The 13,810-nt window shown below is 46.8% G+C and overlaps 1 protein-coding gene across 2 annotated transcripts in view; it reads left to right on the plus strand.

Moving 5' to 3' along the window:
* The window catches only part of Ap2a2 (adaptor related protein complex 2 subunit alpha 2), a 92,509-nt gene that overhangs the window by 38,273 nt on the left and 40,426 nt on the right, over positions 1-13,810 (plus strand). For both annotated transcript variants that reach the window (XM_004654187.3, XM_004654188.3), the window contains exons 3-4: positions 8,221-8,363; positions 13,230-13,423. In XM_004654187.3, coding sequence (XP_004654244.1) covers positions 8,221-8,363; positions 13,230-13,423 — 337 coding nt within the window. The remainder of the gene's footprint in view (positions 1-8,220; positions 8,364-13,229; positions 13,424-13,810) is intronic.

A 13,810-nucleotide genomic window follows, 5' to 3' on the forward strand; every position in this document is an offset into this window, starting at 1 on the left:
AGAGAGAGAGAGAAAGAATGAATGGGTGCACCAGGGCCTCCAGCCACTGCAAATGAACTCCAAACACATACACCTTGTGCACCTGGCTAATGTGGGTCCTGGGGAATCGAACCTGGGTCCTTTGGCTTTGAAGGCAAACACCTTAACCGCTAAGCCATATATATATATATATATATATATATATATATATATATATATATATATATATATATGTATGCACACACATACATACATACACACACATATACATATGTATACATATATATGTGTGTATGTTTGTGTGTGTGTGTATGTATGTATGTATATATACATATGTTTTTTCTTTGGGTTTTTCGAGGTAGGGTCTCACTCTAGCCCAGGTTGACCTGGAATTCACTATGGAGTCTCAGGGTGGCCTAGAACTCATGGCAATCCTCCTATCTCTACCTCCCAGGTGCTGGGATTAAAGACGTGTGCCACCATGCCCGGCACTACTTAATATTTTTTATCTGGAATTCACTCTGTAGTCTGAGTGGCCTTGAACTCACAGCTATCCCTCTGCTTCCCCAGTGCTGGGATTAAAGGCATGCATTACCAAGCCCAAATTAAGATATGTTTAAAAAATTTTTTTTGTTCATTTATTTATTTGAGAGTGACAGACAGAGAGAAGAGGCAGAGAAAGAAAGAGAGAGAGAATGGGTGCTCCAGAGTCTCCAGCCACTGTAAACGAATTCCAGATGCGTGCGCCCCCTTGTGCATCTGGTTAACGTGGGTCCTGGGGAACTGAGCCTCGAACGGGGTCCTTAGGCTTCACAGGCAAGCGCTTAACCGCTAAGCCATCTCTCCAGGCCAAGATATGCTTTTTTAAACATAGATTTTTATTATTTTATTTGAGAGGAAGAGTGGGGGGGGGGAGGGAGAAAGAGAAAGGGAGAGAGAAAGAAGAGAAGAGAATGGGCGCACCAGGGCCTCCGGCCACTGCAAAGGAACTCCAGGTGCATGTGCCACCTAGTGCATCTGGTTTATTTGGGTACTGGCGAATCAAAACTGGGCCTTTCGGCTTCGCAGGCAAATGCCTTAACCACTAAGCCATCTCCCCAGCCCAAGATAAGGTTTCTTTTAAAAAAAATTTTTTTTGTTTATTAATTTATTTGAGAGTGACAGACAGAGAGAAAGAGTGTGCGAGAGAATGGGAGCGCCAGGGCCTCCAGCCACTGCAAACGAACACGAGACGCATGCGCCCCCTTGTGCATCTGGCTAACATGGGTCCTGGGGAATCGAGCCTCGAACGGGGGTCCTTAGGCTTTTCAGGCAAGCGCTTAACCGCTAAGCCATCTTTCCAGCCCAAGGTTTCTTAACATAAAGTAGGTTACTCAGTTTATTGAGAAACTTTTTCGTGTCTCATTATCATTATCATGAGAGTATGATTCTGGATTATTTAACATTGTTAGTTCTTTTTTAAAATTTTTTTGTTTATTTTTATTTATTTATTAGACAGTGACAGAGAGAGAAAGAGGCAGAGAGAGAGAATGGGTGCACCAGGGTCTCCAGCCAGTGCAAACGAACTCCAGATGTGTGTGCTACCTTGTGCATCTGGCTTACGCAGGTACTGGGGAATTGAGCCTTGAACTGGGGTCCTTAGGCTTCACAGGCAAGTGCTTAACTGCTAAGCCATGCCCCCTCTTTTTTTTTTGAGGTAGGGTCTCACTAGCTCAGGTTGATCTGGAACTCACTCTGCATCTCCAAGCTGGCCTCCAACTCATGGCAGTCCTCCTACCTTCTGCCTCCCAAGTGCCGGGATTAAAGGTATACACCACCACACCCGGCAACATTGTTCATTCTTGATAATGTCCAGTTCAAAAAGTTCACTTATAAATGTAATTTCCAAGCTGGGTGGTAGCATATGCCTTTAATTGCAGCTATTGGGAGGCTAAGGTAGGATTACCATGAGTTCCAGGTCATCTTGGGCTAGAGTGAGACCCTCCCTTGAAAAAGAAGATAACAAACAGAAAAAGTAAATTTCTTGTTTGTAGTGCTACATCACTTGCGCTGAGATTATTTTAGTGTTTGTGTGTCATCCCCATATTCCTGAAGTTCTGGGATACAGTCTTTCCAGTGTAATTAATTTAGCTGCACTTAATTAACATTGATAGCCATTTTGGTATAGAAATGTCCTAAATCCTAGCGTTGAGGAAGGTTTTCCATAATTTATGGTATTAAGTAGGGAAAGCTATGATTGCAGGATCAGTCTAACTGCACTATTAGGTGCATGCATTGCCTTTCCACTGGCTTTACTTGTCTGTCTAGAATACAGGTTGTCCAGTCAGCTGGTTATTTACCAGATGTGGACTTAAGTTGCTGGACTTGCAATACAAATTGCTAGTCCCTCATTGTGCAAGTCTGTGTGGAGCTGTAATCAGTAAATATCTCTACTTTTGTATTACATTAGCGTTGGCTCATGCATGTAACCATCTGCTGCTGATGTAGCTCTCTATCTTAAAGCTTTAGAGTGGATTAGCCAGGTCATTGCATCTTAATTTAACAACAAGCATTACTGTAGAGTGATTGTGTATGTGTGGTACGTGTTAGGTTTTTTCTTTTATCATATCTGATTGTGTATGTTGGGGGAGGCTAGGATTAGGAAAGTGAACTGTTCAGGAATTAGCTGGTTTTGCAGAAGAACAGGTAACTAGTGCTGCTCTGGCATTAATCCTAGGAACCACTAGCAGTAATGGGGCACTGCCAATCTAACAGGAGCATATGTACTTCAAGACAACCATTATTACTAGCATGTTCAACTGCATAATGTTCTGGCACTATATTATGAATTATATTAATTTTTAAATAAATTATATATATTTTAAAAAGTGTGTATGATAATGTCTTGTAGCGTTTAAAGTCTATGTAGAAATAAAATACTTAATAGCAAGCTGATGAAACTCAAGTAGTGGGCTGGAGAGGTGGCGTAGCAGTTAAGGCACATACCTGCAAAGCCTAAGGACCCAGGTTTGATTCTCCAGGTCCCATGTAAGCCAGATGTACATGGTGCCACATGCATTTGGAATTCGTTTGCAGTGGCTAGAGGCCTTGGTGCACCCATTAATTCTCTCTCTCCGCCCCTCCTGTCTCTAACAAATAAATAAAATATATTTTTTAAATTTATTTATTTATTTATTTGAGAGCGACAGACACAGAGAGAAAGACAGATAGAAGGAGAGAGAGAGAATGGGCGTTCCAGGGCCTCCAGCCTCTGCAAACGAACTCCAGACATGTATGCCCCCTTGTGCATCTGGCTAACGTGGGACCTGGGGAACCGAGCCTCGAACCGGGGTCCTTAGGCTTCACTGGCAAGCACTTAACCGCTAAGCCATCTCTCCAGCCCAAATAAAATATTTTTAAAAACCCCAACAAGCTCAAGTAGTCCTGTGAACATTGGAGAGTTTTCTCTTTCTCCCTCTGTATTTTTCCGCCCTTCATGGCAATACAAATTTATTGAACTATTGATGATGCTAAGTTATACAACAAAACTGTGCCACTTTAATTAAGGCTCCCTAGTCCTCCCCCCGCCCCCCAGCCACTGCAAACAAACTCCAGACACAAGTGCCACCTTGTGCATCTGGCTTACATGGGTCCTGGGGAATTGAACTGAGGTCCTTTGGCTTTGCAGGCAAGTGCCTTAACTGCTAAGCCATCTCTCCAGCCCTCCCTCCCTCCTCCTTCCTTCCTTTAAAATTAATTTATTTGTAAGCAGAGAAAGAGATACAGAAAAGTGAGACAGAGAACGAACATGCTAGGGCCTCCAGCCGTTGCAGAAAAACCCTAGGTGCATGTGCCACTTTGTGCACCTGGGTTTACATGGGTCCTGGTGAATCAAATTTGGGTCATTAGGCTTTGCAGGCAAGCACCTTAACTGCTAGCAATCTCCCCAGCCCTTATTTAGTTTTTCAAAGCAGGGTCTCACTCTAACCCCGCTTGATGTGGAACTAACTCTGTAGGCTGGCCTCAAACTCACTGTAATCCTACCTCAGCCACCTGAGTGCTGGGGCTAAAGATGCGTGCCACCATGCTTCCTTTCATTCTCTTTCTTTCTCCTCCCTTCCTTTCTTCCTTCCTTCCTTCCTTCCTTCCTTCCTTCCTTCCTTCCTTTCTTTCTTTCTTTCTTTCTTTCTTTCTCTCTCTCTCTCTTTCTTTCTTTCTTTCTTTCTTTCTTTCTTTCTTTCTTTCTTTCCTTCTTTCCTTCTTTCTTTCTTTGTTTCTTCCTTCCTTCCTTTCTTTCTTTCTTCATTCCTTCCTTCTTCCCTCCCTCCCCCCATCTTTCTTTCTTTCTTTTTTTCTCGAGGTAGGGTCTCACTCTAGCTCAGGCTGACCTGCTAGTCTCAGGGTGGCCTGGAACTCATGGAGATCCTCCTACCTCAGCCTCCTGAGTGCTAGGATTAAAGCCATCATGCCTGGCCTCTTTTTCTTTTTCTTTTCTTTTTTTAAAAAATTGTATTATTTATTTGACAGAGAAGGAGGGAGAAAGAGAGAATGGGCGTGCCAGGGCTTCTAGCCACTGCAAACAAACTCCAGACGTGTGTCCCTTTGTGCATGTGGCTAATGTGGGTCCTGGGGAATTGAACCTGGGTCCTTTGGCTTTGAAGGCAAATGCCTTAACAGCTAAGCCATCCCTCCAGTCCCCTCTTTTTCATTTTGATATGAGGGTCTTATATAGCCCAAGCTGGTCTTGAACTACTGATCCTCCTGCCTCTGCCTCCCAGGTGTTGGGGTTGGCAATGCAGGTTGTATGTATGTCTTCAAAGTTTGCTTCTCTGCCTCCTCCTCCCCCCAGGCAGGGTCCCACTATAGTCCAGGGTGACCTGGAGCTCACTCTGTATCCCAGGCTGGCCTCAAACTCATGGCAATCCTTGTACCTCAGCCTCCTTAGTGCTGGGGCTAAAATTGTGAACCGCCACTCCCAGGTAGGATTTACTGTGTAGACAATGCTGGCCTTGAACTTGCTGTGATGGCCTGCCTTTGCATCCTATTTGCTGGGAGTACAGGTAGGCACCGCTAAGCTAAAACCATGTCTCCTCTTACTTTTTAAGATAGAATATTGCTACATAACAAAGACTGGCTTTAAACTAGCAATCTTCTTGTCTTAGCCTCTTCAGTGCTGGGATTAGCAGACATTGACATTTGGGTATAAAGTGTATGTGTCTAAACTGGGTATGCTGTGTCCCATCATGCTCATGCTCAGTCTACCTTTCTTCCCTACCTTTTATTTATTTATTTTTGAGGTAGGGTCTCACTCTAGCTCAGGCTGACCTGGAATTCACTATGTCATCTCAAGGTAGTCTTGAAGTCATGGCGATCCTCCTACCTTTGCCTCCCAATTTTTTTTTTTTTTTTTTTTTTTTGGCTTTTCAAAGTAGGGTCTCACTCTAGCCCAAGCTGATCTGGAATTCACTATGTAGTCTCGGGGTGGCCTCGAATTCACAGTGATCCTCCTACCTCTGCCTCCCAAGTACTGGGATCTTGCCTGCTCCTACTTTTTTTAGATAAGGTCTTCCTCTGTCCAGGCTGGCCTTGGACTCGCAGGTCGTAAGCTCATGATCTTCCTGTGTCAGAGCACCTCTGAGCACCTTTGACAGAGAAGGGCACTGCTTGGCCAGCTCAATACTGTTGTTTTTTTTTGGGGGGGGCGTGGGTGGACTGTTCACTCAGTAAGTCACATGGGGGTTGCAGAGGGAGCTGTGACTTCCAGCCTGGGAGATGATCTGTAGCTTCTGACGAGTGCTACAGGTCCTGCAGCCGTGGTTCCCGAAGGAGGATTGCTATGAAGAGAGCAGACTCATGAGATTCGATGATGAGGAAGTTAGCCCTGGGGGAGGCTCTGTTGTAGAGGTAGAGCCCTCCCTGTGCCCCAGTCCTGCGTGGGTGAGGGCCATCTCTTATTTGCTTATTTTTTTGTTGACAGAGAGAGAGAGAGGGAGGGAGGGAGGGAATGAATGGGTATGCCAGGGCCTCCAGCCACTGCAAATGAACTCCAAATGCTTGTGCCTCCTTGTGCATCTGCCTAGTGTGGGTCCTGGGGAATTGAACCTGGGTCCTCTGGCTTTGCAGGCAAATGTCTTAACCGCTAAGCCCGAGGGCCATCTATTTTGCTTTTGGGACATAGCTACAGGTCCCCCACAGGTTTTTTTTTTAAGTTTTTATTTATTTAGTTTTTGGTTTATTTTTATTTATTTATTTGAGAGTGACAGACAGAGAGAAAGAGAGAATGGGTGCACCAGGCCTCCAGCCACTGTAAATAAACTCCAGATGCATGCGCCACCTTCTGGCTCACGTGGGTCCTGGGGAATCGAGCCTCGAACTGGGGTCCTTAGGCTTCATAGGCAAGTACCTAACTGCTAAGCCATCTCTCCAGCCCAGTTTTTTTTTTTAAATTTTTAAATTTTTATTAACATTTTCCATGATTATAAAATATATCCCATGGTAATTCCCTCCCTCCCCACCCCCACACTTTCCCATTTGACATTCCATTCTCCATCATATTACCTCCCCATTACAATCATTGTAACTACAAATATACAATATCAACCTATTAAGTATCCTCCTCCCTTCCTTTCTCTTCCCTTTATGTCTCCTTTTTAACTTACTGGCCTCTGCTACTAAGTATTTTCATTCTCACGCAGAAGCCCAATCATCTGTAGCTAGGATCCACATATGAGGGAGAACATGTGGTGCTTGGCTTTCTGGGCCTGGGTTATCTCACTTAGTATAATCCTTTCCAGGTCCATCCATTTTTCTTCCAGCCCAGTTTTTATTTATTTGTTGGTAATTTTTATATATGGGTTTTGTGTATTTTGATTTTATTTCCCCTTCTCTTATTCCCTTTTCATTAAATCCTTCCCAACTAGTCTCATACTTTAATACCCCCCCTCAGCCCCCATGTGTGTTCCACTGAATCACTGTGCTCTTGCTGGGGATGCCTTGATGTCAGGTAGGATCTGCTTGGCCCCTCTTGTGGGCTTGCACTCAGGTTTGGCCCAGCTTTGGATCCTTACATGGCCCAGCCCTGCCAGCTCGAGACTTGGGCTCTCTCTTCTTGCTGTGTTGCCTCGGTGGCCACCCTAGCCTGCCCTGGGGCCCAGTACTGGCCCAGTCACCCTTCTCCCACCACAGGAAGCATTCTGGATCTTCATCTTGTAGGAGCAGAAGCCAAGGGGCCTCACTAGCTTCGGGGCAGCCCCATAGCTGTCCCTAGCAGTTGTCTCTGTGGGGCTGTCACTCTGCTCTCCTACACTCTCCCTGTAGTGAGTGCTTCACTGAGTTACAGGCACCGCTGCCTGGAGCAGCCGGGCCAGCGCTGCTTTCGGCTGTGGTTGTCAAGGAGGCTGCTGGCAGGCAGAGGTTTGGACTGGGCAGGAGATGCACTTTTGGAGTCTGGAAGGGTGGGATTCCTTTGCCCGCCCTGCCGCTCCAGGGTTATGTGTATGTAGCACTGACAGGTGGCCGGGGGACAGGCTTTGTGTGGGAGGTGGGGCCAGATGGGATCTCTGATCTTTTGAGTTTTCAAATTGTTGTTGGAAAGGAGGAAGTGTTCCCCAGGAGTTCCACAGGTCACTTCCAGCTAGCCTTGACTCACCATGTGGGTATTTGTTCCACTCATTCCTTCCTGTAAGGTCAGCCGACCTGCCCGTGGAGGTGCCAGTCCCCAGCCCGTGATACATAGAGGTCTGGTGTTGGCCGTGGTGGTCTCGCCCAGATACATCCCTAGCCATAAAACCACACACATAGTGGCTGAGAGACCACTTTGTTGTCACCTGGAGGGAAGTGTTCAGTTATGTCACAAGGATGGTCAGGACAGAATCTCCTGTAACGGTTGTGAAATGGAAGATAATTTAGAGTGAGTTTATCTGCCTAAAGCAATTAGCTTATTTAAGGGATTAACTTGATGGCGCTGCGTGCTTGTAAATACATCACTGCCAGGGCCTTGGTGGGGTCGGGGCAGGTCGAGGGAGGCTGCGTGGGCTCTCCTGGCATGCTCTGTCTGCCAGGTGCCGAGCTGTGAATGCCAGATGTTCAGGACTGGGCTGGGCATCACCAGTTTGGAAGTGCTGTTCCTGTGCCACCGGGTCTGCAGGTCAGACCCGACCCGAGTCCTCTGCGGCTCCCCTGTGCCCCCTGCTGCTCTGCTACCCACTTTACCCTCTCTGCATTGTCCACTTGGAATAAACCCTTTCCTCATCTTTTCTGCAGGTGACAAGGCTCTTGATGGCTACAGTAAAAAGAAGTACGTCTGCAAGTTACTCTTCATCTTCCTCCTTGGCCACGACATTGACTTTGGACACATGGAGGCTGTGAATCTGCTGAGCTCCAACAGATACACAGAAAAGCAGATCGTGAGTGTGCTTGCCGGGCAGAGCCACACGCCCAGTGTGCCAGCTTGCAGATGCTCCTCCTCCCACTCACCCTGTCCCGCCTTGGACACCGGCCATGTGGCTGGTGTTCATACTGCAGTTGTGGGTCTGGCTTGCGTTAGTGCCTGGTGCCAATGCTTGTAGCCCCACGCCTTCTAACTCAGCCTTGTTCTTTGGGAGAGGGAGCAGTGGCACCAAATGGTCTTTCTCTGGGTGGCCCTTTCTTTGCCTGCTGCTCTCTATGCCTGTGGGGCACTCTCTGTTGGCTTAGTGTAGTGTGCTCTCTGTGCTCATGCCTCAGGGCCTGCTGCTGCCCGCAGGTTAGCCTCAGTGCCTCTCCCTCTCCAGAGGGCCTTGCTCGTGAATGCAGAGTAAGTTTATACTGTGGCCTTGTATGCTGTGTCTGAAAACTGAGTCAGGAAGGGAAGCCACAGAGCGTGCCATCCCTCCCTCACCCCTCCCCCACCCATGGGGGAGGGTGCCTCACTTTGTAGTCTGCTTAGGCTGGACTCAGGGCTGGGGTTTCATCTGTACATTCTCTTGTAGCAGAGTTGTTTCTATGTTTTCTTGGGTTATAAAGTTAATAGCTTTCTCTGTCATTCAAAAGCTTACCTTACAGGGGCTAGAGAGATGGCTCAGCTGTTAAGATGCTTATTTGGAAAGGCTGACAGTCCAGCTTCGATTCCCCAGTGCACATACAAAATCAGATACCCATGTATATGGAGTTAGTTTGCAGTGGCAAGAGGTCCTGGTATGCCCATTCTCTCTCTCTTCCTCACTCTCATTCTCTTTCTCCTAGCAAGTAAACAAACAAACAAAAACCTTACCTTACAGACATTAAGAAATACTCTAGGGCTGGAGAGATGGCTTAATGGTTAAGGTGCTTGCCTGCAAAGCCAAAGGACCCAGGTTCAATTTCCCAGGCCCCATGTAAGCCAGATGCACAAGGTGGCACCTATGTCTGAAGTTCATTTGCAGTGGTTGTAGGCCCTGACACACCCATTGTCTATCTGCCTGTCTCTCTTTCTTTCTCTCTCTCTCTTTTTTTTTTTTTTTTCCAAGGTAGGGTTTCATTCTAGTCCAGGCTGACCTGGAATTCACTATGTAGTCTCAGGGTGGCCTTGAACTCACGGAGATCCTCCTACCTCTGTTTCCTGGGTGCTGGGATTAAAGGCGTGCGCCACCACACCCACCTCTTCCTCTGTCTCTTTCTGTTTTCTCTTTCCCTCCCTTCGTCTCTCTCAAATAAATGAAAATAAAAATAACACAGAAATACTCTAGAGGGGGTGGAGAGATAGCTCAGTGGTTAAAGGTGCTTGCTTGCAAAGCCTGATGGTGTAGGTTAAGTTCCTTTGGTACCCATGTAAAGCCAGATGCACAAAGTGATGCATGTGTCTAGACTTCATTTGCAGTGGCAGGAAGCCTTGATGATACTATCTTTCTGTCCGCTTCTTTCTCTCAAGTAAGTAAATAATTTTTTTAAATCTTTTTTTCCTAGGTAAGGTCTCACTCTAGCCCAGGCTGATCTGGAATTCACCATGTAGTCTCAGGGTGGCCTCGAATTCAGGGCGATCCTTCTACTTCTGCCTCCCAAGTGCTGGGATTAAAGGCGTGCACCACCATACCCGACTTAAAAATATATTTTTTTTAAAGAAATATTTGGGCTGGAGAGATGGCTTAGTGGTTAAGGCACTTGTCTGCACAGGCTAAGTATTCATGTTCAGCTCTTCAGCATGTAAGTCAGATGCACAAGGTTGCACATGTGCACAAGATGGTTCACGCCCTGGAGTTTGATTACAGAGGCTGGAGGCCCTGGTGCACCAATTCTCTCTCTCTGTCATAATAAAAAATGACTAGTCAAGACAGGCCTGGTGGCGCACACCTTTAATCCTAGCGCTTGGGAGGCAGAGGTAGGAGGATCACCATGAGTTTGAGGCCACCCTGAGACTACATAGTGAATTCCAGGTCAGCCTGGTCTAGAGTGAGACCCTGCCTTGAAAAACAAAACAAAATAAAAGAAGTACTCTTGAAGTCTCTCTGTATTTTTGTCAAGTGCAGTTAACCCTCTGTATCTATGGATTTTGTGCTGCATCCTTGGGTTCAATCAGTTGTAGGCTGAAAACACTTGGGAAATTTTGCATCTGTACTCAATATATACCAACATGTGTTTTCTTTCCTCCTTTTTAATATTTTATTTATTTATTTTAAAATCTTTCTCTCTCTTTTTTTTTTTTTTTTTGCTTTTTGTTTTTTGTTTTTTGAGGTAGGGTCTCACTCTAGCCTAGGCTGACCTGAAATTCACTGTGTAGTCTCAGGGTGGGCTCAAACTCACAGCAATCCTTCTACATCTGCCTCCCAAGTGCTGGGATTAAAGGCATGTGCCAACACACCCAGCTTTAAATCTTTTTATTTACTTATTTGAGAAGGACGGAGCTAGGGAAAGAGTGAGAGAGAGAGAGAGAGAGTGCGCACACGCTTGCGCACCAGGGCCTCCTGCTGTTGCAAACAAACTCCAGATGCACGCTCCACTTTGTGTGTCTGGCTTTACATGGGCACTAGGGAACCAAACACAGGCAAAAGGTTTTCCAAATAAGTGCCATTAATCACTGAGCCATCTCTCCAGCCCTTTTTTTAAAATTTATTTTGAAGAGAGTGAGAGTGTATATGGGATGTATCAGGGCCTCTTGGCACTGCAGATGAACTTCACCACACATTTACCACTTTGTGCATCTGGCTTTATGTGGGTACTCAGGAAATGAATCTGGGCCAGTAGGTTTTGCAAGCACGTGCCTTTCGCCACAGAGCCATCTCCCCAGCCCATGTGTTTTCTTGTTACTATTCCCTCACCTATACTATAGGACAATCATTCTTAGAGTAATTATATTTTTAGGAATTCAGAGTCATCCAGGGGTGATCTTGAGGTACTGGAAGGACTGTGTAAGTTACATGCAAGTACTATACCATCTTTGAACAGATTTTTTTTTAAAGGCATGTGCCACCATGCCCAGATACAGCTATCATTTTTTAAAATATATTTTATTTATTTGAGAGAGAGAGAAGGGACACACCAGGGCCTCTAGCTAGCCACTGCAAACGAACTCCAGATGCATGCACCCCCTTGTGCATCTGGCTTATGTGGGTCTTGGAGAGTTGAACTGGGATCCTTTGGCTTTGCAGGCAATCGCCTTAACTGCTAAGTCATCTCTCCATCCCTGAACAGTTTATTTATTTATTTATTTGAGAGAGAAGCAGAGAGACAGAGAGAGAATGGGTGCACCAGGGCCTCCAGCTGCTGCAAACGAACTCTAGACACATGTGCCACTTTGTGTATCTGGCTTACATGGGTCCTGGGGAATTGAGCCTAGGTCCTTTGGCTTTGCAGGCAAGCACCCTAACTGCTAGGCCATCTCCCCAGCCTATACTGCACCATCTTATAATGGGCTCGTGAGCACTTGTGGGTTTTTGTAGTCACAGGGATCCTGGAACCAGTTACCCAAGGATACCCAAGTCTTCACTCAACAAGACTTGGTGAAGTACCTGCCTTGTACCAAGCAGCACTAGAGACCCTCGGGGACAGTGACAAAAAGCAGATATAACCTACTCTTGCAGCATCAGATGGCCCTACAGAAATTGATTGTAGCTGTGGCCAGGGTCCTAGAAAGGACTGTGAGGGAGGGCCCCAGGCTGGAGAAGCGAGGACTGAGGAGGACTGAGGATGAGGGGCAGGGTACTCAGCAGAAGGATCTGCAGCGGGACTATGGGCAGGGAAGTGCCAGGCGCTCCATGGGAGGCTTGGCAGGCTTCACCTGGATGGCTAGTGACCTACCAGACCTCAAGCAGACCGCTGTGTCCTAGGTGGGAAGAATGTGAGGAGATGGAGGCGACAGATGGTGACATGGGACTGGAGTGTGGCCAGGTGATAAAGTGACAGTGGATTGCTGTCAGCTGGGTTTCTGAAAATCCGTGTTGTTTAAAATTTTTTTTTGTTTATTTTTATTTATTTATTTGAGATCGACAGATAGAAAGAGGCAGAGAGAGAGAGAGAATGGGCGCACCAGGGCTTCCAGCCACTGCAGACAAACTCCAGACATGTGTGCCCCCTTGTGCATCTGGCTAATGTGGGTCCTGGGGAATTGAGCCTTGAACTGGGGTCCTTAGGCCTCACAGGCAAGTGCTTAACCGCTAAGCCATCTCTCCAGCCCGCGTGTTGTTTATTAGTTGATAGTGTTAGGCTTGGCCTTTTCTTTGTCTATCCTTATCTATCTGTCTGTCTGTCTATCTATCTTTTATTTGAGAGAGAAAGAGGCAGATGAGAGAGAGAATGGGCACCCCAGCATCTATAGCCACTGCAAACAAACTCCAGATGCATGCACCACCGTATACATCTGTCTTATGTGGGTACCGGATAGTTGAACCTGGGTCCTTAGGCTTTGTAGGCAAGCACCTTAACCACTAAGCTATTTCTCTAGCCCCAGGCTTGGCCTTTTCAGTGACAGCTTCCTCCTACCTGGAGCTGAAGATGACATGGCATTGGGACCCTTAGATATATGACCATTGAGAAGGGACTGAGTGGACTGGCTTCTAAATGCCTCTGACTCTGAACCCATCTTAGTGGGAAGTCTGTATGAGGGCTGGCAGGCAGCAGGGATAAATGTTCACATCTGTGCCAGAGCTGGTGTGTGCCCTCAGGCTATGGCTGGATCCTCTGGGAGAGTTTCAATAGTACCCCATGGGGATGGCACTGGAGGCTTTTGAGGCTTGTCTGTGAGTCATGTGTTGGGTCTCTTAGGGCCATGAACCAGATGCAGTTGTCTTGAGCTTTCTGTCTCCTGCCTTTTGGGAACACAGGGCTACCTATTCATCTCAGTGTTGGTGAACTCGAACAGTGAGCTGATCCGTCTGATTAACAATGCCATCAAGAACGACCTGGCTAGCCGCAACCCTACCTTCATGGGCTTGGCCCTGCACTGTATAGCCAACGTGGGCAGCCGTGAGATGGCCGAGGCCTTTGCTGGGGAGATCCCCAAGATCCTTGTGGCAGGGTATGTATCTGGGTGTTGATAGGCAATGTTCCTGCTCAGCACACCCCTTGTATATGACTGAACCTGTGGCACAGCTTGGGGTGGCCATGACGTGCAGGCGTAGAGCTCAGAGTGCGGTCCCGTTTTCCCTCTGTGAGGCCTCCGGGACACAGGCTGGGAGAGAGGCCCAGTGGCTAAATGCCCTAACTTGCAAAGCCTGCCAGCTGGGGTTCAGTTCTCTAGTACCCATGTAAACCCAGATGCACAGAAGTGGTACATGTGTCTGGAATTTGTTTGCAGTAGAAGGAGCTCTGACATGCCCATATTATCCTTGCTTGCAAATAAGTAGAAACACACACACACACACACACACACATACACATATGTATGTCTGTCTGTCTGTATTTG

This window comes from Jaculus jaculus, chromosome 1 (genome assembly GCF_020740685.1).
Source record: "Jaculus jaculus isolate mJacJac1 chromosome 1, mJacJac1.mat.Y.cur, whole genome shotgun sequence".
In the NCBI taxonomy this organism is placed as follows: Eukaryota; Metazoa; Chordata; class Mammalia; order Rodentia; family Dipodidae; genus Jaculus; species Jaculus jaculus.